The sequence below is a fragment of the Telmatherina bonti genome (genome assembly GCF_933228915.1).
Source record: "Telmatherina bonti genome assembly, chromosome: 13".
NCBI lineage: Eukaryota > Metazoa > Chordata > Actinopteri > Atheriniformes > Telmatherinidae > Telmatherina > Telmatherina bonti.
The window spans coordinates 19,180,136-19,202,414 of NC_136611.1; the positions used below are offsets into that span (position 1 = coordinate 19,180,136).

The window sequence follows — 22,279 nt, forward strand, 5'->3', positions numbered from 1 at the left end:
TTAACATAAAAACATTTTGCACATCATGAAAAAATTAAGTAAGTAAATAAAAATGGGTTTTAAGGCAGATAACTTTTGAGGAGACAAAATTCCTTCCTAAAACTCCAGTGTCTTGTCTTCTCATTTCCCAGATATTTATAGACAGTTGTTAAAGGAAAAGCTGATACAATAGTGGTAAACTTTACCCTGTTGCAGTTGTTTTTAAATATGTTTTTGTAATCAAATTGAAAATAAATTAACATTTTCCATAAAATGGTAAACAGACTAAATTTCACATTTTTAACGTTTTATTTTTTGTTCCAATAAGAATAAAATATGGGCTTAGTCCAGCTCAGAGTCCAGAATAAACATGGAGAAGCAGCATTTAGTTGTTATGCTGCAGAAAAGTGGAATATACAGCCTAAATCCAGGTTAAAAACTTTTCTGATGTGCCTGAAATTAAAATAAATCTGAATGGTAACTTTAAATTTAACATGCCGTTAATCACTGTAATATAATTGATGTTTTTATTGTAACTTTTGCTATTCGCTACTGTCTTCTATTAATTTTTATTGCTTTGTTTTCACCATCTGTAATGCTTTTAATTCATGTAAATCATTGTCTTGTACATTATATCTGCTAAACAATTAAAAAACTGGTCTTGCCATCAGTGGAGTTAAGAATTTATATATAATTTAAATATTTCAAGTATAATGGTACAAATGAACTTAGTTGGTATAGTATCTGCGGCTGGCGTGACAAACCAGAAGTGTGGTTGTAGCAAGATGTCGCCTGCAGGGGGCGACAGTCTGCCTGGAAAGCAGCTACAGCTAAGCGACAGAGGAAGAGCAGCTGTGGGTGCAGCTCATGCTAAACTGTTAGCAGGCATCGTTGATAAGTGATTCGTGGTGTCTCATTCTTAAACCAATTTCTGTTTGCTTAACTAAGGTCAGGCGGTCTAATTGAGGTTCTTCAACTGCTTCTTGGCCAAGATGAGCTTCCTGTTGTAAGTAAAGTTAAGAAGATTTTCCTAAGTTAATGCCGGAGTTTGCGGGTAACGGTGGCTGGGCTTCTACGAAGTTCCGTCTAAAAGTCACCAACATTAAAATGACACACAAACAAAAAACTACTGGGGTAAATCATGTCAAAACTTGTCTGCTTAGGTCAAGAGTAAATCATCTTTCTCACACGTGCCTTTATCAGACATCGACGAAATATTTTTGTGAACTTTGTGTATATTTAGTCAGCCTTTGGACAACATAACTTTATTGTTTTCTTTAGTTAAAAAAAAACCAAACAAATATTGAAAGCGAACGGGGTTAACCTGGTGTTAAACAGCAACGCATGCTAGATTTGCTTAAAAAGCACATTTTTTTTTTTAATTTGGATAACTTAATTAGTCACAGTTTTGTTGTCTTATTTTCTTGATGGGAAGAATTGTAGACAACGAGCAAGTTAATCTCTTCGATGTTTATAGTCTCGCCGTCAGTCTCATTTCCTGTTAGTTGCACCAAACGTCTAACCACTGTAACGTGGTTATGACACAGAGTATGTGTTGCTCTGAAAACAAGCCATAACAAGTCTTTAAATTGAGTTAATCCTGGCAGCGATTACACGTCACAAGTATAAGCACAGCAAAAGACGTGTGAGGTATTCACAGTGATGCCAGGAGCAGCAAATTTCACAAACGGGACAGAGAGATGCTACTTTGTCGAGCCACACGGGAAGGAGGAAAAAGTCTGCAACTGCAAATGTGTTGCAAAATATCATAATCAAGTCAAACCTATTTCATTTAGACCATATCAGATAAATGTGATCTTTCTGAAAGTAAAAATTAGTATTTTGAAATTGTGAAAGAAAACACTTATGAGTTTATATTGTTTATTTCTTTAATAATTTGTCATCAAGAAATAACAAGATAGGGGCATTCAAAGTGGAAAATGGCATTTTAGAAAGCATAATTCTATCTAATATACAAAGTGTTTCTGAAACTAAGAGTTGAAGATTATTTTAGATTGTGTGATCTTCCCAAGGAAGTTGAGATTGTTACTACTTAAAGCATCTTTTTAAAATGATCTAAATATTTAACTACATTTTTGATTGGGATATTGTCTATGTGGGGTTCATTTCATTGAAGCAGTGGGAACAATTAACATTGCATAATCTTCAATGTAAGGCCGGAAGCAGTGGAAAAAAGCTAATTACATTTAGACCCCGTGCCAAATTTGTCTTGTAAAAATAAAGTGGTATTATTTGCCAGTAGAGCTATCTTAATTTTGGTCTCTAAGATGGAAATTTCTTTTAGATTAGTTTCTTTAGGATATATAGTGCTGCTAACAACTGTGTAGCAAAAACAAGGGAAGGGAGAGATTGGGAAACTTTGTCTCACCCCATCTATAGCAGCAAGTCTTTGAAAAATATTGATTACTTTTTACAGAGCCGTTATTTATTTGAAAAGCATTTCAGTTCTGTTTATGAAGGTTGTTACAAAACCAAATGAGTTTAAAGCTTGCAGAATGAATGCATGCTCTCTAATAGCAAAAGCTTTACAAATTGAGGAAGAGCCTGGGAGCATCAGATTGCACAAAATGAGAATTATCTAGAAGGCGAAGAATAAATACTATTTTGTTATGTGTTGGTTTTTGAGAAATCCTGGCCGTGCTCCTGAGATTATACTATGTAAGCCAACATTGACAGCTCATATTTTTCAGGTACAACTCTATAACTCATTGTTGTCTTCTCTTTTTGATCCACTCTGTTTGTAAACAAAAAAGGGTTTTTAATGTAATCCCAAAAACACCAGTGGAATTTGACTGAAAGTCCATCAATACCGGGAGCTTTTCTGTACACAATTGTATTGACTGTCACTCTATCTCAACTACATTGATATGAGTCGCAAGTTTTCTTATAATCCTCACCAGTTGCTGGAATCCTATTTTTAGATTTGTTAAGAATTGTGAAATCTTTGCTTTGACCATTGTGCTTTTTGAGTGGGAAAAAAAAAGTATTTTTTGTCTTTCTCCAGCCATTTGACTCTTGATCGGATAAATACGCCTTTAGCTAACTCTGTATGATGTTCATCATGTTGCAGACCATTATCTTTTTTTTTTTACAAAGTTTTCCTTCTGTTAAATTATCTTTAGCCTTTAAAGTCTCAATCCACTTTTGAGTTTTTCCATTTTTTTCAATTTTTATGCTTTACATTTTTAATAGCAACATTTCTGATTTTGCATGAATTCCCATTTTTGTGTACACCCTTCACCAAGATCATCAAATATTTCCTCAATTTAAAAAACATTTATATGAAAGTAATGATCCTTTACTAAGGAACTGTTCATTTAGCTCCTGTAGTCAGCTTTTTTGCCGTTCTCTTTTGCTTTCTTTAAACAGCGGCCACAATTTGTGCCTGATTGCTCTTTTGTCTAGAGATAATACCTCAGTGATTTTCAAGTCAGTCTCTTGTCAGAACTCTTATTTTCTGCCAGCACACCACACTGCACCGCAGCGCAGATGTGTTGTACTGAGAAGAGGATGATGACAGCTATAATCTATCGAGGTTCTTTTGAGCCAACATTGTCCGCTCCAACCTGCAAGTTAACTTGGATGGTGGGAGCCATAAATGCCAGGACATCAATCACCCTCTCCCTCAAAGTCGATCTTGTCCTTGAGACTGTGTAGTTTCAAAAGGGATTTCCAGCTGTATCGTCTGCACTCCTCCAAATTTACTTTCAGATTCTTGTTTGTCTTCTTCAGTGTTTGGATTTTGGCTTGCAATCATTCATTATCTGAGCCGCTTAGTCCGATTAAGGGTCGCGGGGAAGCTGGAGCCTATCCTAGTTGTCTTTGGGTGAAAGGCAGTGTACACCCTGAACAGGTCACCAGTCCGTCGCAGGGCCTTTGGCTTGCATATGAATTATTTCCTTGTGTTCATTCACATCAGTCGCAAGCTTTTGCACAGTGCTAGAAGTTTTCAGTCAGTTTGAAAGTGGTTTATGTGTCTTTCCTTTTTTTTCTTTTTTTCAATAGCGGATATCTTTTGGAAGGACATGTTGTGTTTTGCAGCAAGCTCATAGATGGCAGAATGTCCAGATTAATTGTATTATTTTTGCTTCTTGTTGCTAGTACTTGCTCCTTTTGTTTTAACCCTGTGGTTTCTCAGGGGTCTCAGTCAGAACCCATGGTAAATAGCTAGAGTTGTTTTTGGAGTCTGGTTTAAGTCATTCTGCCTTACAGCATCATTTACAGTCAGTCTGCAATTGGGAGGCATCAGAGTTTGTGGTAGCTGTTAGCATAACTTCTTGTGAATCAAGCAAGTTGTAAGCAAATGTAGCACTACTCTTATAGGACCTCGTCTGTTACTGCAACAATATATCGCAGAGGTTATCATGTTTACTAAGTGTCAGTGTTGTGGTTTTATCTAAGTTGTTTTGCCTTTTTATCAAGAGTTTGCAAGGCGCTTGGGAAAACACGCCCACTCACAATGTTGTCATCTTGGCCTCCAAGATATGGTAGATGTGTTTACAGAAGAGAAATTATGAAGCAACTGTTTCAGTCAAAAAATCTTGAAAATAATATTATTATATGGTTACTTAGCTCTGTTAAATTTCTCTGCAGTGGCAGTCGCTCATCTAAGACCTTCAAACCAAAGAAGAACATCCCAGAAGGCTCCCACCAGTATGAGCTGCTGAAACATGCTGAGGCAACACTGGGCAGCGGCAACCTGAGACAGGCCGTCATGCTGCCAGAAGGAGAGGATCTCAATGAATGGATTGCTGTCAACAGTGAGTGAACAAATACAATACACCCACATGCCGGGTGTACAAATACATACTCAAAATTCTAATCAATGAGAGATGTTAATATTAAATATAGATGACCCCATTGCTGTGGAAGAGTAGAAGGGAGATAAACAATCTCACTGTAATCCACTGTAATCCAAAACAATAATATTTTATAAATTGGACAGGTCAGAATTTATCACAAGGTGAATATGAATGATAAAAATAATTTAAAAGTTTATAAAAATCAGTTTCAGATTGGTTCAGTTATGTTTTCTACTCTGAGACTCTGAACAGATTTCAGAACAACCTAAATAAATTGCACTAACCTTTGTAAACCAAGGTTGGATGCCAACATGACTTGAGCAAGAAAGGAGGAGTTAATCCAGTTTTGATCATTTGTCACAACAGTGAATTTGTCAGTCCAAACTGTAGGAAATGTTAGTAAACCTGTTAGATTAAAAAAGAGAGGGGTTGGTTGTCATTGGCAGCTCTCTATCTCTGTGATTTTAGCAGAATATAATTACTGAGTGTCCTCTAGGTATAATGACTCCTCTAAATTCAGTTCTCGTGAAAGTAGCATTCTTTTTTGACCCTAAAGAGAAGTGTTGCTGTCCTGTTTTGATGGCATACTTACATTTATTATGTACATTCCTGGAACCGTTATTGTATTGCAGCGCCCTGAGGTTTAGAAACCACACTTCACAACTTTTGTTTCTGGGATTCCATTTCACATTAGAGCTGAGTTTCACTTTATGCCAGGGGTGTCCATCTCTGGTCCTCAAAGGCCAGAATCCTGCAGGTTTTCATGTATACCTGCTCAGACACACCTGATTCAAATTAATCGATAGTAAAACTTAATCAGTGGTGCTCATCTTCATTGGTTGTTTGATCCATTCAATAGAAGCCAAGTGTTTTGGCACAGGAATATATGGAAAACCTGCAGGAAAGCGGCCCTCGAGGACTGACTTTGGACAGTGTCACACCTCATCAATAGTGACTGATTCATCAAAGAAATTCAAGTGGACATTACCAAAAGGACAGAGCAAAAGAGGCGGCGAGAGTGAAAATTGAAATGGCTTTTACTGACCTTGGATAGCTGAATTAATCGTCGTTAGAGGGCGCTTTACTGAGAAAATCTACTTTAGTTCTGTAGCGTTTCTGTGGATAACCTCTGTAGTCCAGCATTGATTCTTTGGAAAATCAACCTAGTGTGTAAGATTGCGCACATACAGACTTCTTCTTACAGTTGTAGTAAAAAGGCTAAATGTTCCTACTCTCAATACTTATTGATGGCTCAAGATGAACAAATTCTAACATCCAGGGAATGTGCATATCTGTGACAAAGGCAGAACAGTTAGTTATCAGATACACAGTTGGATGGTATTGTATTAATTTAACCAACAGGGCCGAGGATACCCTCGAGGGCCGGTGGTATCCTGCAGGGTTTTTTTTTTTTGTCTCCATGCTTCAAAACACTTTTCAAAGTGAATGAACAGACAATAAATACATTTTTATGATTTACAATGATGCATATTGTTCTGCTTATTTTAGTTTATGTGATGTAGATACAAATATAAGTTTAAATTGAAAAACAGCTTTTCTGACACCATGAATTCTGCAACAGGCTCCAGTTATAGAGAAAGTAGCATTGTGGACAACCAAATATGTAACCAAATATGTAATGTCCTCCTAAGGAGGTTAGGGCTTATGTCATTCTTTTGCAACCCCTTTTTTTCCTAACATTGCAGTGTTAGGAGCAGGCCAGAGATTTTGCCTCCATCAAATATTTTTTTTAACTGTGTCACTCAGTTAGGATTTCAGACCCACCCTAAAAATGCTGAGCAGAAAACTTGCTTTACTTCTACTTCCATAATGCTCTGTAGTAGTTATCTTTTAACATGCTTTAAGCTATCATTTTTCAACATCAAAATTTGTTTCCATTCAAACTTTTCAAAACTGGCTTAACTCAATTTTAAAAGTTGGGGGGGGGCAGCGTAAAAATCCCTCACAGCTGCTGGTTTTAAATGATCATTTATTATTTGTCATTATTTACCAAAATTGTCAATTTTTCTTCTCCTCAGCGGTGGATTTCTTTAACCAGATCAACATGCTTTATGGCACCATCACGGAGTTCTGTACTGAGACCAGCTGCTCTGTGATGTCTGCAGGACCAAGGTGACAAACATTCGGTTTTTGATCTATTCGTTTTATAAACTTTAACAAAGCTGGGAAAGTAAAGGTGTATAAGAGGAAATTCATACCATTAAGCTGCACAGAAACTTGGGTGAACTGAATTATTTTATCTGAATGTTACATAGCCTGAAACAGGAATAGGACTTTGCATGTGGCCTAGAGTCTGGTTTTGGCACTTCCCCTTGCTTTTCTTGCCAAGACTGTCAGTGCGCTGTCGCTAATCGGGAGGAAGAGACCTAGGTTCACTTCCTGTCAACAAAGCCACTAACAATAATACAACTGGATACTTGAGCTTTCTCCCTTCTATTCTTGTAAGATTATCTGCTGCCATATGATGCTTTGTGTCCTGACAGAAAGTCATGAAGAGTGTATACGTGTCATTTCTTTGCAGATATGAATATCACTGGGCTGATGGAACCAACATTAAAAAGCCAATCAAATGCTCTGCACCCAAGTACATTGACTATCTGATGACCTGGGTGCAGGACCAGCTGGATGATGAGACGCTTTTCCCTTCCAAGATTGGTGAGCTTGGTTACTCAGAATTTCTTAATGATTATTTTGGTTCCAGATTGATATTTATGAAAATTTGTTGCACAAAGCTGGAGAGACGTTGGAGAACCTTTAGACTGCTGTAACATTGTTGTCCAATAGACCAAACAACCACACATTTTTAAGGTTTAATGTTTTCAAGCTGAAATCAAACTGTTTTCTTCTCCTTGACTTTCACATTTGAAAATATGCAAGAATGACTTTTTTTTTCTATGATTTAAGAAAAGACACTTAAAAGTAGATAAACTACACTTAGCCACTTCACAAAAAAACAGCAATCTCAGTTCAGAAACAATCATGAAACACAACTAGAAAAACACAAGTTGCCCAATGGTGGTAACTGCACATAGAGGAGAAGTAGTGCATATTTGCATTATTGTTGTTTTCCACCAAAATCTTTTTCACTTCTTGGTTTTAAAATGTATTTTTTATTGATTAATCACACCCGTTTAATTTTCTGACCAGTTGCACATTAGTTGTCTGAGAAAATAAGATCTGTCCAGAGGATGTGTTGGGAACAAGTTAGAAGATCAATTAGTAAGCTGTCATTTTGTTTATGAAATACCTTTTTTAAAATATGTTTATTTTGACCAGATTTTTAAACAATATTTTTTTAGAGACCAAGTACTGCATTTACATATGGACAATAGACACATCTGAAATCTGATGCAGAAACAGCACGAGTATAACCCGACCTTAATTATTTTATTGTAGTAGTTTAAGGACTCTGTGTTCACGGGTTAAAGCATCCACCTTATCCCTCTCTTTTTTTTTTTTTACAAAAGCCACATGATCAACACTAAAACCAGAAATTATCTTTTTTTGCATGAGTAATGCATCTTAAAAGCCAGTTCTTTGGATTTTTCTTAATCTGTTGTGGTTTCACTGTGTGATACAGTTTACAGTTTAATTTTCAATTGTAAATTGGTTTTTCATATTTTCTTTTAAATTTGATGAAGGCATTTAAGCCCAAAGTGCAAATGTACTGAAGTGTCACTCTAGCCAAAGCTGAAAGACTATGTGGATGTTGAAGCAGCTCATGCTCTTCTCTTGACATCAGCATTTTCCATCTCCTTCTGCCTCTTAGGAGTTCCCTTTCCCAAGAATTTCATGTCTGTGGCCAAAACCATCCTGAAGCGTCTGTTCAGAGTATATGCTCACATCTACCACCAACATTTTGACTCTGTGATGCAGCTGCAAGAGGAGGCTCACCTCAACACCTCCTTCAAACACTTCATTTTCTTTGTCCAGGTGAGATTATTATGCTGCAGTGTAAAGTTTGTATATCTAAGATAGTCATGCAGAGGAGTCCCGGGTCATATTTTTTTTATAGAAGCTTTTGTGGTAACAGCATTTAAGTGCTAATCGTTGTTCAAGAGTTTAAAAGTTTTCAAATAAACTACACTGCCCTTGTTAATACTATCTTGACATTAATCCCATAGTGCATTTAAAAGGTCGCTCTTCCTCAGAGCCAATTTATACTTGGTTGTGGCTCAGCGCACAAAATTCTGCTGTAAGCTCTCATGTAATTTCTGTTATTGTTTTGCCCAGGACTTCCAAAGAGTCCCAAAAAAACCCCCCTCCACATTCATATTTACAAACCTGCCTGCATGGTAGAACAAATGCATGTAGTTTCATCAAATTGATGATATATGATGGATTTCAAAAGCTTCAGGCACACTTTATTTATGAACATATTGTCACATAAACCACACTGGACTTTAGCACAGTCAGTTATTCACAGGGTGGATGAACACATTGCTCAGTGCAAAGAGGAAAAAAAAACATGTTTTAGGGAAAATTCACAGTATGTAATCCCATGTTCATTCCTTTTATATGACATGAAACCCAGTCATGCACTGATCAGATAAAAGTTACCAAGCAGGTACTGAGGCTGTCTGTGATAGATCCAACATGCTCAAACTCAGTGTGCCTGTTTTTGTTTGTTTTTTTTAAACTTTTTTTGTGCCATCAATGATCCTTGACATGAAAACAATTTCACAGCAATTTTATAGACACAAGTGCAAAACACACACACGCACATATGTACACTGCTAAAAAAAAAAAAAAAAAAAGGGAACACTAAAACGTTGTAGATCTGAATGAATGAAATATTTTTATTAAATACTTTGTTCCTTCCATAGTTGAATGTGCTGACAACAAAATCACACCAAAATTATCAATGAAAATCAAATGTATCAACCCATGGAGGTCTGGATTTGGAGTTTTACTCAAAATAACAGTCCAAACGAGGCTCAGTAGTGTGTGTGGCCTCTGCGTGCCAGTATGACCTCTCTACAACGCCTGGGCATGCTCCTGATGAGGCGGCGGATGTTCTCCTGAGGGATCTCCTCCCAGACCGGGACTAAAGCATCCGCCAACTCCTGGACAGTCTGTGGTGCAACTTGGCGTTGGTGGATGGAGCGAGACATGATGTCCCAGATGTGCTCAATTGGATTCAGGTCTGGGGAACGGGCGGGCCAGTCCATAACATCAATGCCTTCCTGTGCAGGAACTGCTGACACACTCCAGCCACATGAGGTCCAGCATCGTCTTGCATTAGGAGGAACCCAGGGCCAACCACACCAGCATATGGTCCCACAAGGGTCTGGGGATCTCATATCAGCACCTAATGGCAGTCAGGCTACCTCTGGCGAGAACATGGAGGTCTGTGCGGCCCTCCAAAGAAATGCCACCCGCACCATTACTGACCCACTGCCAAACCAGTCATGCTGGAGGATGTTGCAGGCAGCAGAATGAACGTTCTCCACAATAACAGACACAGCAAACCTTCTTGCCACAGCTCGCATTGATGTGCCATCCTGGATGAGCTGCACTACCTGAGCCACTTGTGTGGGTTGTAGACTCCGTCTATGCTACCGCTAGTTGCCAATTGCCAAGAATTTCCACCTGTTGTCTATTTGATTTGTACAACAGCATGTGAAATTGATTGTCAATCAGTGTTGCTTCCTAAGTGGACAGTTTGATTTCACAGAAGTGTGGTTGACATCAAGCTACGTTTGTTTAAGTGTTCTCTTTATTTTTGTAGCATTGTGTATATAAACAACACTTTAGCAGAAAAGAAATGTCCTAAATACATCATCTTGTAGTTTAAACAAATAATTTGTATTTCAGCTACACACAGGAAGTCAGTGACAGCTCTTTAAGGACAAGAAATACACAGAAAGTGTTTCATGAAAAATCTCCAGAGACTATCTGTTTCGGTATCTCACAATGGGAAATGCCCCCAGACGCTGTCCCCCGAAGCCCTTTTTACACAGTCCTGACTGGCAGACAGTGGTCACATCTGCTCTGGAGTGGAGTGGGAATTTTCCACTGAAGCTGACAAACAGAGCTATATCATCCACCTGTGGTACACTGACTAATTTGGGACTTAAAGCTGAAATTACAAAAAGCTTCATCAAATCACTTCAAAATGTCTCTGATTTTCTTATTACTCCAATCATTAAAATCATGTAGCATTAGACTGTTGGGTTTGCACATGTTCAGATTAGACCATTTCAAATTCTGTGCCCATTCCTTTAGTTGTCACTGCTTAAGGTTACTGTTCAGTACTAAACTGATCAGTACAGCTGCTCTTCCTGTCCTATAATTAAACTGTGTGTGTGAAATAATTAAAATGTTTTCTATCTTGATTGTAAACATCTTGTATACTTTTAACCCCCCCTCTTTCCTCTTCTGTTTGCAGGAGTTCAACCTCATTGACAGACGAGAGCTTGCTCCTCTGCAGGACTTGATTGAGAAACTTGGATCCAAGGACAGATAGACATTTCATCATGTATCTCCGGCATTCTCTTTTAGAAAATAGGCGTTCTCTCCTTCGTTTTTTCTCTTTTGTCCCCTCTTTGACTTCTTCTACCTCTATGACCTCTAGCCTCAGCTCTGAAAATCTGTGCCTTTCTAACATTTTCTGGATGTCTGCACTGTATTGCTCTTATTAGTTTCTGTTGTATGCTGTCTGTGAGCCTTTTTCCACATTTAGCCTTATCAAATTATATAGGACAATGTAGTAAAGAATATTTTTCACAGGACTGTGGTCATTTACTCTGTGAGACCAGCCCATTAAATTTATTTTTGGACCAAGCATATATGTGGCTGAAAAACAGAAGTTGCTGTAAGGTGTTTGGTTTGTCTAAACATTTAGGTTTTTTTTTTTTTTTTTTTTTTTTTTTTTTTTAAAATACAGTGACCAACCAAATTTCCCTTTGTTTTGAAGTGTGGGGGGGGGGGGGGGGGGGGGGGGGGGGGGGGTAGGTAGTTTAAGAGGATGTGGTGATGTGAAATGGGTTTTAGATTGGCTTATGTGCCTTAAAAGAATGATGAAGGCACAGGTATATAGTAAATAATGCTCACTGTCACATACAGGCATACTTTCAATTAATAACCTTTGAGTCACAGAAATAAATAATGTGAATATGTACCCCATAAAAGACCCTCTCCTATTGGTGACTTTAAACTGTTTGAATTTGGTCATACAATATTGTGTTTTGCACACCGTTTCCCTTCTTCTCAAGAGCCTGCAAAGCTTTTTAAAATTAAATATTATAAAGGGGAATCATATAGTAGAAAACAGAACAAATAGTATAAAAGTGAATTTTTAAACTGTCATTTTAGTTAGTTTCTGTAGTGCTGATGAATTGTGGAACCCCTAACCACTCCTATTCTCCTATTTTATCCTTATTTCAGTATTTTCCGTCTGAATTGTAAAGTTTAGAAATGACTTTTGCTCATATTTTTGAGGTTGTAAGTAGTTTTTTTAAGCATTCATTTATTCTTGGTTTGTGCATAATTTTTCGCCTTTTTTCCCGACAGTATGCTTTCTCTGGCTACTGATTCAGCTAATATCCCACCGCCATCCCATCCCCAAAGCTACCCTTCAAAGGTTATTCAAGGGAATTGCTTTTTTTTTTTTTTTTTTTAAATTTCTTGTTGGACCTAATTTTATATCAGACAATCGTGCAACCAGTTATCAAAAGTAAATTGGAATTTGGTTTAACACATCACAAGGACTAACCAGTGGAATTCGGGACAGCAGTGTAGTCATTTTTTAATTTACCACTTTGTAAGAGAGGCTGTTCTCATGAGGAAAAGGCCGGCCTGAAGACTTTCCAACCACACAGATATAAGTTTAATTCACTTTAACATAGATTTATCTTCTTTTATTTAGGGGCCACAAGATGCTGTGCAAAAATAAGAACCATTCCATTTGGTTAACAATCAATATGTATACAGTCAGTCACATTTGTATGTATTTGTTCTTACAATGCTATTTTTTAACTTTTTGTTACATTTCTTACCAGACTGTAAAATGATGAATTGACCATTTCAATCATAAGGAAAACGAGGACTTTGAAGTAAATTCCGATTTTAAAAGATATTTTTTTAAATTTTGGTCCAGTCATTGGGTTGTCACTCAGACTGTAAGAAGTTTGAAAAACATGTTTACTGTAATCAAACATTTTCTGTAAATAAGATCAGTGGTTTGTCTGAACAAGACTGTGCCTTACAATAGAGTGAAAATGTCAGATTTGACAGTATTGATGGATCAATTATTCAATAAACATTTGAAGGATAATGATGCTGTTTTTTTTTGTTTGTTTTTTTAAAAATATATGTTGAAACCTTGCTTAAATGTTTGTCTAACGCAATAAGACAACTATTTCATGGGCTAGTGAACTAGTTATAGCGGTGTTTCTCAATTCTGGTCCTCAGGACCTGCATGTTTTATATGCAACCCTACTTTAACACACCTGAATGAAATAGAAGGCTTGTTAAGGGGCTGCAAAGAACTTGATAAGGAAGTTCAATGATCTAACTCGTGTGCTTTGGAAGAGGAATGTGTCTAAAGATGCAGAGCAGGGGGTCTGAGGACTGGATTTGAGAAACACTGCAGTTATAGTGACCTCTATACTGGTCAAATATTCACAATTTATGAAACCTTTAAAGACCCCTTTTAAAATATACCAAATAATTAAAATGATATCAAATAGCCTTGTTAATCAGGTTATGCAGGATATGCACCAGTGTTTAATTTTCAAAAGGTGGTTCTAAAAAATCTAATCTACAGCAAGGATCACACGTAAGTTTTATTACCTTGAGTGGTACCGAATTGCGCCTGGCCTATGGACTATATGGTTTTAAGTTAAACGAGAAATTCTGCATAGTGACACTCTATAGAGGAACTTGTGTTTGGGAAGCAACAGTTTTACCCGTGGCTTTGTCACTTGATGCACAACATTCATTTAACCAATCAAATTTGCGCCTGGAAAATAAAAAGAGCAATTTTGCCCCGAGTTTAGAATTTAGTGCCATTTCTATAGTGGAATGACAACCATTAAGCTTCATAGTATTTATAACTACCTTATTTAGATTGCCGTTTGTATTTAATTAAGACTGAATGTGATGTTTAATATTTTTAAGATAGTACTGCACTTTACTTTAGTTATGCAGAAAAAGGCAGCCTGTGAGGCAAAATTGTGGGCGTCTTTTACCCGTATGTTGTGGCTGAGCAAGAAGGAAATGAATTGTTATTTCAGGCTATTTCTTTTTGAGTTGTAAGTAAGTCAGGAACAGTAAGTTTTATTAAATACCATCACCTGAAACAAACGTTGTTTCGAAACGGATTTGTTTGCTTCTGTCTTAAAAGAGGAAGCAACAAAAAATGTCACATTAGCGTTTTAACGTCGTTGCTACTTTGTAAGTAGCAGATAAAGTTAGCCTTAACTTAATGATACGTGGTGATTTTTAATTGTGTATTTACTGCTAAGCTATGTAGCTAACAAAATAAAACAAAGTTATTGTTCTAAAACTTTTAAGTTGTTAAAAGGTGTTTCCTGGTTAAGGTCAAGGAGGAATCGTCTTGCTAATATAGTCTGTCGTCGCCAGTTAGCGTAAATAGCCTGCTTGGAAATACCGGGTGAGTAAAGCGAAAGTGCTGTCAACCAGTTTCATCTGTGAAACACGATTATACCTTTATGTCCACGTAAAACCTTATGAATTATCCATAAAACCCATGGGATTATTGGTTTTCTTACTGTTATTACGGTTATTACCGTAGATTGGGCCACCGAAACTTGTATTGCATGTTGAATGAATCAATTGTCAGATAACTAATCACTGTTACAGACAAATAATGTATCTGTTGAAACTAGTATCGCCACCAAACAGAGAAGTTAGGCTCCAGCTCTTCTTAACTAGTTTTTCCTTCTGTTGATAGCTTTCAGTGTAGTCATGGCAGATGAAAATACACAGTTTTGTGGTAATTGGTAAGTATAACTGAGTCGCTTGATATTATTGATATCTGGTGTAAACAGAGATTACAAAAGCTCCTTATCTTTTTTTTTTTTTTTTTTTTTTTTAAACATTCTTAGCAAACATGACATCCCAGAGGCTAACTTCACTACCCATGAGATTCACTGTCGAAGAAACATTGCATTGTGTGATGTGTGCCAGGAACCAGTGCCCCGGTCAGATCTTGCAGAGCACAAGCTGCAGGAGCATACACAGGTACATCTGACCAGCAAAGACAAAACTGTAGCCCTATGTTAACTGTGCATGTGTGTAACAAGACACGTCTACCTCTAAGTAAAAATATCATTTTGAAAAACAATACTATATTGATAATTTTAGTTAATCTAACATCAAATCAGCAAGGTGACATTTTGAACTGATGAAATTATATACTTGATACACTGGTTAACTTACCATGGTGCCGCTGGATCAATAGAAAACTTCCAACAATTCAGGCAATTGTTGGTGATTAATAATGTTACAAGTGTTTTATGTCTGTCATAAAAGCACTGAATTTATCAGTGGGCTCAGTTGTTTAATAAGGTTTTATTAAATTGGTTACTTTGAGCAGAGGATGCAGTCATCAGTGACCTTTGGTCCTACATAAAATGGTAAATTAGAAATGAACATCAGACTGAGACTAACTAAAAGCATTTTAACTTTTATTTCAGATTACATGCAAGTGTGGATTGAAAATAGAGAAGAATCACATTGAGGTTCACCAGGTATGATAAAGAAATATTTATATCTGTTCATTTAAACGCATAATTGACTCAAACTTTGGTTGGAATTTCCCCAGGTCATTGACTTAAGTAAGCAGTGCAAGCTTTGATTTTGTATGATTTCACTCAGACAAACATGTTAAATGTGTTTATCGAAAGATTATTTTGGGCTGACTAACACAATGACCCCCTCCCCCCGCCTCTTTGATTTCTCATCAATTTTCCCCCTGTGACCACATCCAGGGAGGTTTGCTACAGTCTCATGGAGAAAGATTTCTGAATAATAGGTGAACCTGTTGTTGCATCAAGCTGCCTGGAGATGCTCTTATAGCCCTTACCTTTAACATGCTTGTCTACAAATTTCTTTCTAATCTCCTGAGACGACTCTTTCCTTTGCTTCTTCTGGTCCATGTTGAATGTGGTTCACACCATGTCACCAAACCCTGTTGTGACTACATATAGAGCCACTGACTGATTAAAAGCTTGTAGACAGCTGTGATGCTAAATAGTGGACACATTTTGGATTAACATGTCCCTTTGGTAACATTGTTTTCAGTCTTTTCAAGCGATATCATCATTCTGTGACCATTGTGAGTTTTTCTTTCATTGACCAAAGGGTAGGAATAATTTGATCCACGTCTTTACCTATTGATTGTGTCTTGCAGAGCTCTGAGTGCTCTCAGCGGCTGGTACCATGCCAGTACTGTCAACTGGAGCTTGTTTTCAGTCAGTCCAAAGTCCATGAGGATTATTGTGGTACACGCACGGAGCCTTGCCCTCAGTGCAAGTGCAACATAATGCTGCGAGAACAAGCTGTGCATCCTGTCTTATGTGGAAGCCTTACACCACCCCAAGAGAGGAACAACAGTCGGATGAGTCGTAGCAGCCCAGTGGAACAACAGTCTTCAGATGCATGGTTTGAAGCCCACTCCATCCGAAACCTCATAAGAGCACAAGAAAGAGGCCCTAAGATTAATAACGTCAGTGCAGCTGACCAGCAACCTTTTCCTCGGCCGGTTTACCCCTCCACTTACAACACTTCAAGGGGATATCAGGCTTCAGGAGACTGGAAAAATACTGCACCTCAAAATCCAGCATTTAGCCCTTGTGAGTGTATTTACTGGCATTTTTCCTGTGCATAGAATAGAAATTTTAACCCCATGGAAATATAAAGCTCCAAAAAAGTATCTACAAGATTTTATTTTAGAACATTAATATGTTAGTTTGAATAACACAAGTTTAAAAGTTACATGTAGAGTTTTCTTGCCGCTGTAAAAGTACTTTTTTTTTTTTTTTTAATTTATTTTTTTGGCGGCTGTTTTTTAGCTGTGGTTATATTCTGAATTTGCATGGCTGATATTCCTTTTAGTCTTGGAGCGAGGTGATTTTCTACATGGCAGCAGCAGTGCATGGCCACCCACTGACCACCCGTTAGATGAGGATTCCTCAGGTCTCGACTACATGTTGGCTCTCAGCCTGCAGAGTGATGGAGAATCTGTAGCTGCAGGTGTGGATGGCAACATGTGGAGTGATGTCTGGGACCACAAGATTGAGAAGTTGAACACATCAGTTTGTCCTTCGTTCTCTTCACCTAACAATAACTACCCAAACTTCCCAGGAGGGACGAGCCCAGCTGCTGTTCAGGACAACGATCAAACAGGTACATATGTGCAGACTATAATGGTGAATGCTACTTTGCTGTTGGTTTGCTCATTGTATAATTGTTTTTATAGATACCATGCTGCCCTGTGAGTTTTGTGAAGAGCTGTTCCCAGAAGAAGACCTCATTTTGCATCAGGTTTGACAATACTTTTGATTACATTACACCTAAAAATTCTTGTTTTTCTATTTGTGATATCCAGTAAACCTAGTGTGCAACTTAAGTGACTGATTTAATTCAAGATTTTCAATGTGAGGGGTTAAGAATGTAAATGACTCACCTACCAGCCCATCAGGCTTTGCTGGAGCGCACTGTTCTCACATACTCTGGCATTTATGTCTGCATACCTGCTACTGTGCTTCATTTATCCATGCAAGAATGATTTTCTTAGATATATACATAGTTTTAAAACCATTACTTAATTAAATTTCTGAATGCTATGTGCTTCTGGGCTTTAGACCAAATTAAGTTGTGTTCTTTTTCTTTCTTTTTTTTTCCAGAGAAAAGCTGACGTACTAGTTATAAGTTTGTTATAAGTAGCTGCATCCTTTAAATTTCTAAAACAACAAAAATGGTGTATTCAGTTATTGGGAGCTAGTATTGTTCTTCTTTTGTGTATTTTCAGAATTTGTTTTATTCCACAAATGTCGTCATCTGTCAAAATAAATGTATTACTGGATTTCTTTCATTATCTGAATAGGAAATAAATTACACAGGTCTCTTTGAGATCCTGTTTTGTTTTTTTCCTAATTTTTTTTTTTTTTTTAAGGCTGGCAGAAAAACTTTTTTTTAAGGCTGGCAGAAAAACTTTTTTTTAATTTTTTTTTATTTTTTTTTTTTTACTGTTAACATTTTCTTAAGTTTTTATCTTATTTTCTTGATGCACCCCTGCAGCCATCTGGTGTTGAATCTGCATTGTTGGGTGGTAGAAAACATTGTCTCTCTCCATTTCAATGTAAAATGGTTGAACTCAGACACATGTCACATGGTGTGAAAACATGTCTATGCCTGTCTTTAACTTATTTTCTGACTTTTCCACTTACCAGTATTTGCCTGTGGAAGCATGTGGCTTTCACATGAAGACCTAACACAAGCAGGATAGATATAAGTTTTAACCATTTGTTTAATTTTGTTTCAGACTGGGTGCAGTCCTGCTTCTGCTTTTGCATCGTTTAGCAAGCAGCCCTCTTCTCCACCCAAAGAGGACAGGATGAGTAGGAACACATCAGGACAAATGCAAAGCCTTCCCAACACTCTTGCATCTAACATTCCCACCTTCCCGCGGTCAGTCTCCCCAGCTTCCTACAGTCCCCCAGCCAGTCCACTAGAGGGCGATGTTGTTATTCCATGTGAGTTCTGTGGTGTGGCTTTAGAGGAGGCTGTTGTTTTTCACCATCAGGTATGAAACCAATCACATTATCTCGGAATAAAACTGACGTGTGTGTGTGTGTGTGTGTGTGTGTGTGTGTGTGTGTGTGTGTGTGTGAAGGAAAATTACTGACCTTTTATTTATATGGTAAAACAATTTTCTGTTCAACGAGAATCCCATAACCACTGTACAGATCTCTGCTTTATGCCTTGAAGAATCTGCGTATGGATGGTGTGATATGATATGCTACTTTTTTTTTTTTTCTTCTCTTACTTTCAGGACAAATGTGACATGCGGCCTGACACTTTGCACCCACTGAATAATATTGTTAAGCTACCCATCAAAAAATCCCTGAGCCCTACTAAAGATGCCTTTGGGCAGATGTCTTCAGACTTCCACAGAAGAATAAAGCATCAGGGTAAGATGCAGCTTTCCTTGAGGAACTAAAAGCTACAGAGATAAATTATGGCATGTAATGTGCATCATTAATGCCATCAATCATATTAAATTATTGTCATTATGATTTAATATAATTCAATCATTTGAATTTGAGCAGATATTGTTGGCAGAAAAATTACTTTAAAATTATTTACAACAGCTAAACAAAAAGAGTAAGGAAGAGTGGCTAATTTCCACTTACTTTGGTCTGTAGTTCTTACCCACAGTACCAGCTAAAAGATGACAGTACAAACTAAAAAAGCACTCTGACCGCACAAACACTCGTCATATTCATTTCCACCCATGTGTTCCTGCGTCCACAAATCTTTCCAGATGCCTTACAAAATTTACTGGAATCTGAGTGAGACCAAGACCTATTCTCAGAAAAAATGACAAAAATCTGCTCAGCTGTTTAAACATTAAGTTCCTAACAAACAGACAGGTAAACACAGGTGTTGCTGAACACTTGGCATCTTATTTTTATGTTTTATACGCTAATATCTGTGTTAGCTTGTAGGGATGTGAATCTAACAACAACTTACGGTTTAATTTGATTCAGATTTTTGGGGTGATGACTCTATTCAGAATCCATTCTCGATTCAAACAAATTTTTATTCGTAATCATTACACTTCAGTAACAAAATGAGCTAATTTCCCAATTAACTTCATTCTCCTATAAGCTAGAACCGAGAAATTATTAGGGCCGATTTTATTTAAATTACGACATGTACAAAACTTTATTTGCTCACCTTGCTTTTTTGCTTTCTTAATTTCAATTAGGAAAAAAACACAGTAGCCAGACCCTCATTCTGCTGCTATAATGCCAAAGAAGACAAGTAAAAAGATCAATAAATATTTATTTCAATGTTTTTTAAAATATGACTTTCCTTTTCTAGCTGACTTCTTAGACAAGGACTATGGATTTGACCAGGACATGCCATCCGGACCAAATGTACAAGAGTGGCAGAGAGGTCACACTGGACCTCCAAATCAAAGGAAGATGCCCAACTCTGATGTCTCTGTAAAAAACAAACCTGAACAGGCCTGGGATGCAGAGAAACTTCATTTGAGTTTGTGTGACACTGACACGACTGGTTCTGCATCATTAAAGGGGTAACATTTTTAAATTCATTTTAAATTTCTATTTTTTATTTAGACTGTCTTAAGATGTAATTTGGGTGATTGAAATGTTTTATTTTAGTTTGTATTAATAATCTGATTTAAATTTGTATGTCCTGCAGACTTCATATCCCAGAAAACAAAGAAGGGAAGGGGAACAGAAGAAACCCAGCAACAAAGGTACAATTAACGTTTTCTTTGAATGACATTCAGTGGTTTTTCTTCTCATGATGGGTGGTACAGGTGAATGATTGGTGAATAATGTTTGCTCTTTTGGTTTGTTGTTACTCGAGTATAACAAAGTTTAAGAAGAGTAAAAAAAAAATTAAAGGAAATTCTTGGGTTTTTTTTCTATAATTTTCTTTTTCTATTTATTCTTATCAATTATTCCCTTTGAACTAATCCAGTTTAGAAATTCAGCCTGGCTCATGAGGCCCTGATATGTTCTTTTTCCCCAGAGAAAAATCTGATGTTCACATTTCTTTATGTATTCAATTTAAATGTTTTTGGACCTGTACACACATTTCTTGTTTTATTCTTTTCCTATTTGCAGTTGCCCAAGAAGCATAATGAAGAACAGGAAGAATGAGATCCAGATCTTATGGAAATATAGAAAAACCAAACTTCCAACTCTGCTTTTCATTTATCTTTTTTGCACATTGTTGATATCTTAAACCATGTAATGATTTGATAAGTGCCTGTGGGAACTTTGGTATCTTGCAGTTTCTCTTTTGATTAATTTTAATATCAGTGTCTAAGCAAGAAATTTCATATATACTTGTTTATCAGCTTAACTTTAATTTGTGCTCTAAAATTTGTATCTTTAACTGTTTAGCCTGAATTGAGAAGATTTAAGATGAATTTCAGTTGCTTTGAGAAATAGGTCACAGTTTATTGAGAACACTCAGAATATGAAAACAGACATGACTTTGACAGTGTATTTTTGGTTAAGGTTGATCTTTACCTGATCATTGCTGCCAAGATGTTTTAACTCTAGTTTAACAGTTTTTCTTAGTATCCTTTTGTTTTTTTTGGTTTCTGCAAAATTATGTAACACAAAGCACTTTCCTGAAATATTTGTTTAAAAAGGGCTTGAGGAATAGGTTAGGTATGCCTTTGCATCTTTGATCAAGAAAAAATAGTATTGAGATTTTTTTCCCTCTTTTTAATCCGTTGAATAATTATCTTCAATAATTTTCTGTAACTACTTAGTAGTACTTTTTTTTATTCAGTCTGTAGTGTGTGTGTTTATTATATTGATGTGACTTTTAAAAGCAGTATCGTGTGTAATATTCCTTCAACTAGTGTGAAAAGTTTTGTTTCTCTGAATCAGATTTAAGGTTGATGAGATATATTTTCTGTTTAACACTCAAGGAATACATAACAATTAGAGAGCCTCAGATGGTTGAATCTGCAAATTCAGATTTTCTGATGAACACCCCCAAGTTGATCGACTACTCAGTGAAATTAACGTGCTCTGGTGTTGGATTTGAGGCAGTTGTGGCACACAGCTGCCTATTCTTGTTACAGAGAAACTTTTGATGTTCTTGGTCTGGTGTGATGATTAAATGTTTAAATGTAAGGAAGTTTTCATGTGTGTAGTTTGTTCATACTTCTTTATTAATGTATGCCTGCCTTCTCCCTCTCATTACTTATTTTCTTTTTATTGATAAATATTTATTTATGATTAGTATAATGTTATCGAAAGAGTTTCATTGTTAGTATAGTTTATTGCCAGGGCTTGTAATAGATTCAGTGAATATAAAATGCAAACATGCTTTGTGTTTCAAGAGCAAAATGGGTCTCATAATAATAAGCACATAATATGAATTAGACTTGGACCAATCTGCAAATGTTTTTTTATAGGACATAAAATTAAAGACACATCTTAGGACAGTTTCAGTATTCTTTGACATAAAATTGTTTTGTCTAATTATTTGTTTGTCAACCAAGTAAAGGATTTTTTAAATATGTTTAGGATGGAGTAGTTTGAAATAAATTTGGGCGCTCATAGTGGGTAGTAGGTCTTCACTGAGCTTGTATTTTTGCTTTGAAAAGTTGCTTGGAAATATAGCTGTCTCCACATTTGTCTTGCATGCAGCCAGCTGAATGAAGAAAAAATGGCTTCATTAGTTTGGCTGTAGTCACTGTGGCA

The 22,279-nt window shown here is 36.7% G+C and overlaps 2 protein-coding genes across 2 annotated transcripts; both read left to right on the top strand.

The window, feature by feature from the left end:
- The first annotated feature begins 843 nt into the window (after nucleotides 1-843).
- LOC306764360 (MOB kinase activator 1A) lies at nucleotides 844-11,685 on the top strand. Its single transcript, XM_079251504.1, has 6 exons — nucleotides 844-985; nucleotides 4,594-4,760; nucleotides 6,842-6,935; nucleotides 7,345-7,478; nucleotides 8,593-8,756; nucleotides 11,215-11,685. Exons 1-6 carry the CDS (start codon nucleotides 972-974, stop codon nucleotides 11,290-11,292), a joined length of 651 nt encoding a protein of 216 aa, XP_079107630.1. The 5' UTR covers nucleotides 844-971; the 3' UTR covers nucleotides 11,293-11,685.
- A 2,361-nt stretch (nucleotides 11,686-14,046) lies between these two features.
- On the top strand, nucleotides 14,047-21,676 carry trafd1 (TRAF-type zinc finger domain containing 1). The gene is made up of 13 exons (XM_079251125.1): nucleotides 14,047-14,222; nucleotides 14,369-14,442; nucleotides 14,743-14,791; nucleotides 14,897-15,032; nucleotides 15,488-15,541; nucleotides 16,204-16,645; nucleotides 16,908-17,198; nucleotides 17,272-17,336; nucleotides 18,337-18,597; nucleotides 18,847-18,985; nucleotides 19,902-20,118; nucleotides 20,247-20,304; nucleotides 20,678-21,676. The coding sequence occupies exons 3-13, from the start codon at nucleotides 14,757-14,759 to the stop codon at nucleotides 20,711-20,713; spliced, it is 1,734 nt and encodes a 577-aa protein (XP_079107251.1). The 5' UTR covers nucleotides 14,047-14,222; nucleotides 14,369-14,442; nucleotides 14,743-14,756; the 3' UTR covers nucleotides 20,714-21,676.
- Nucleotides 21,677-22,279: the final 603 nt, after the last annotated feature.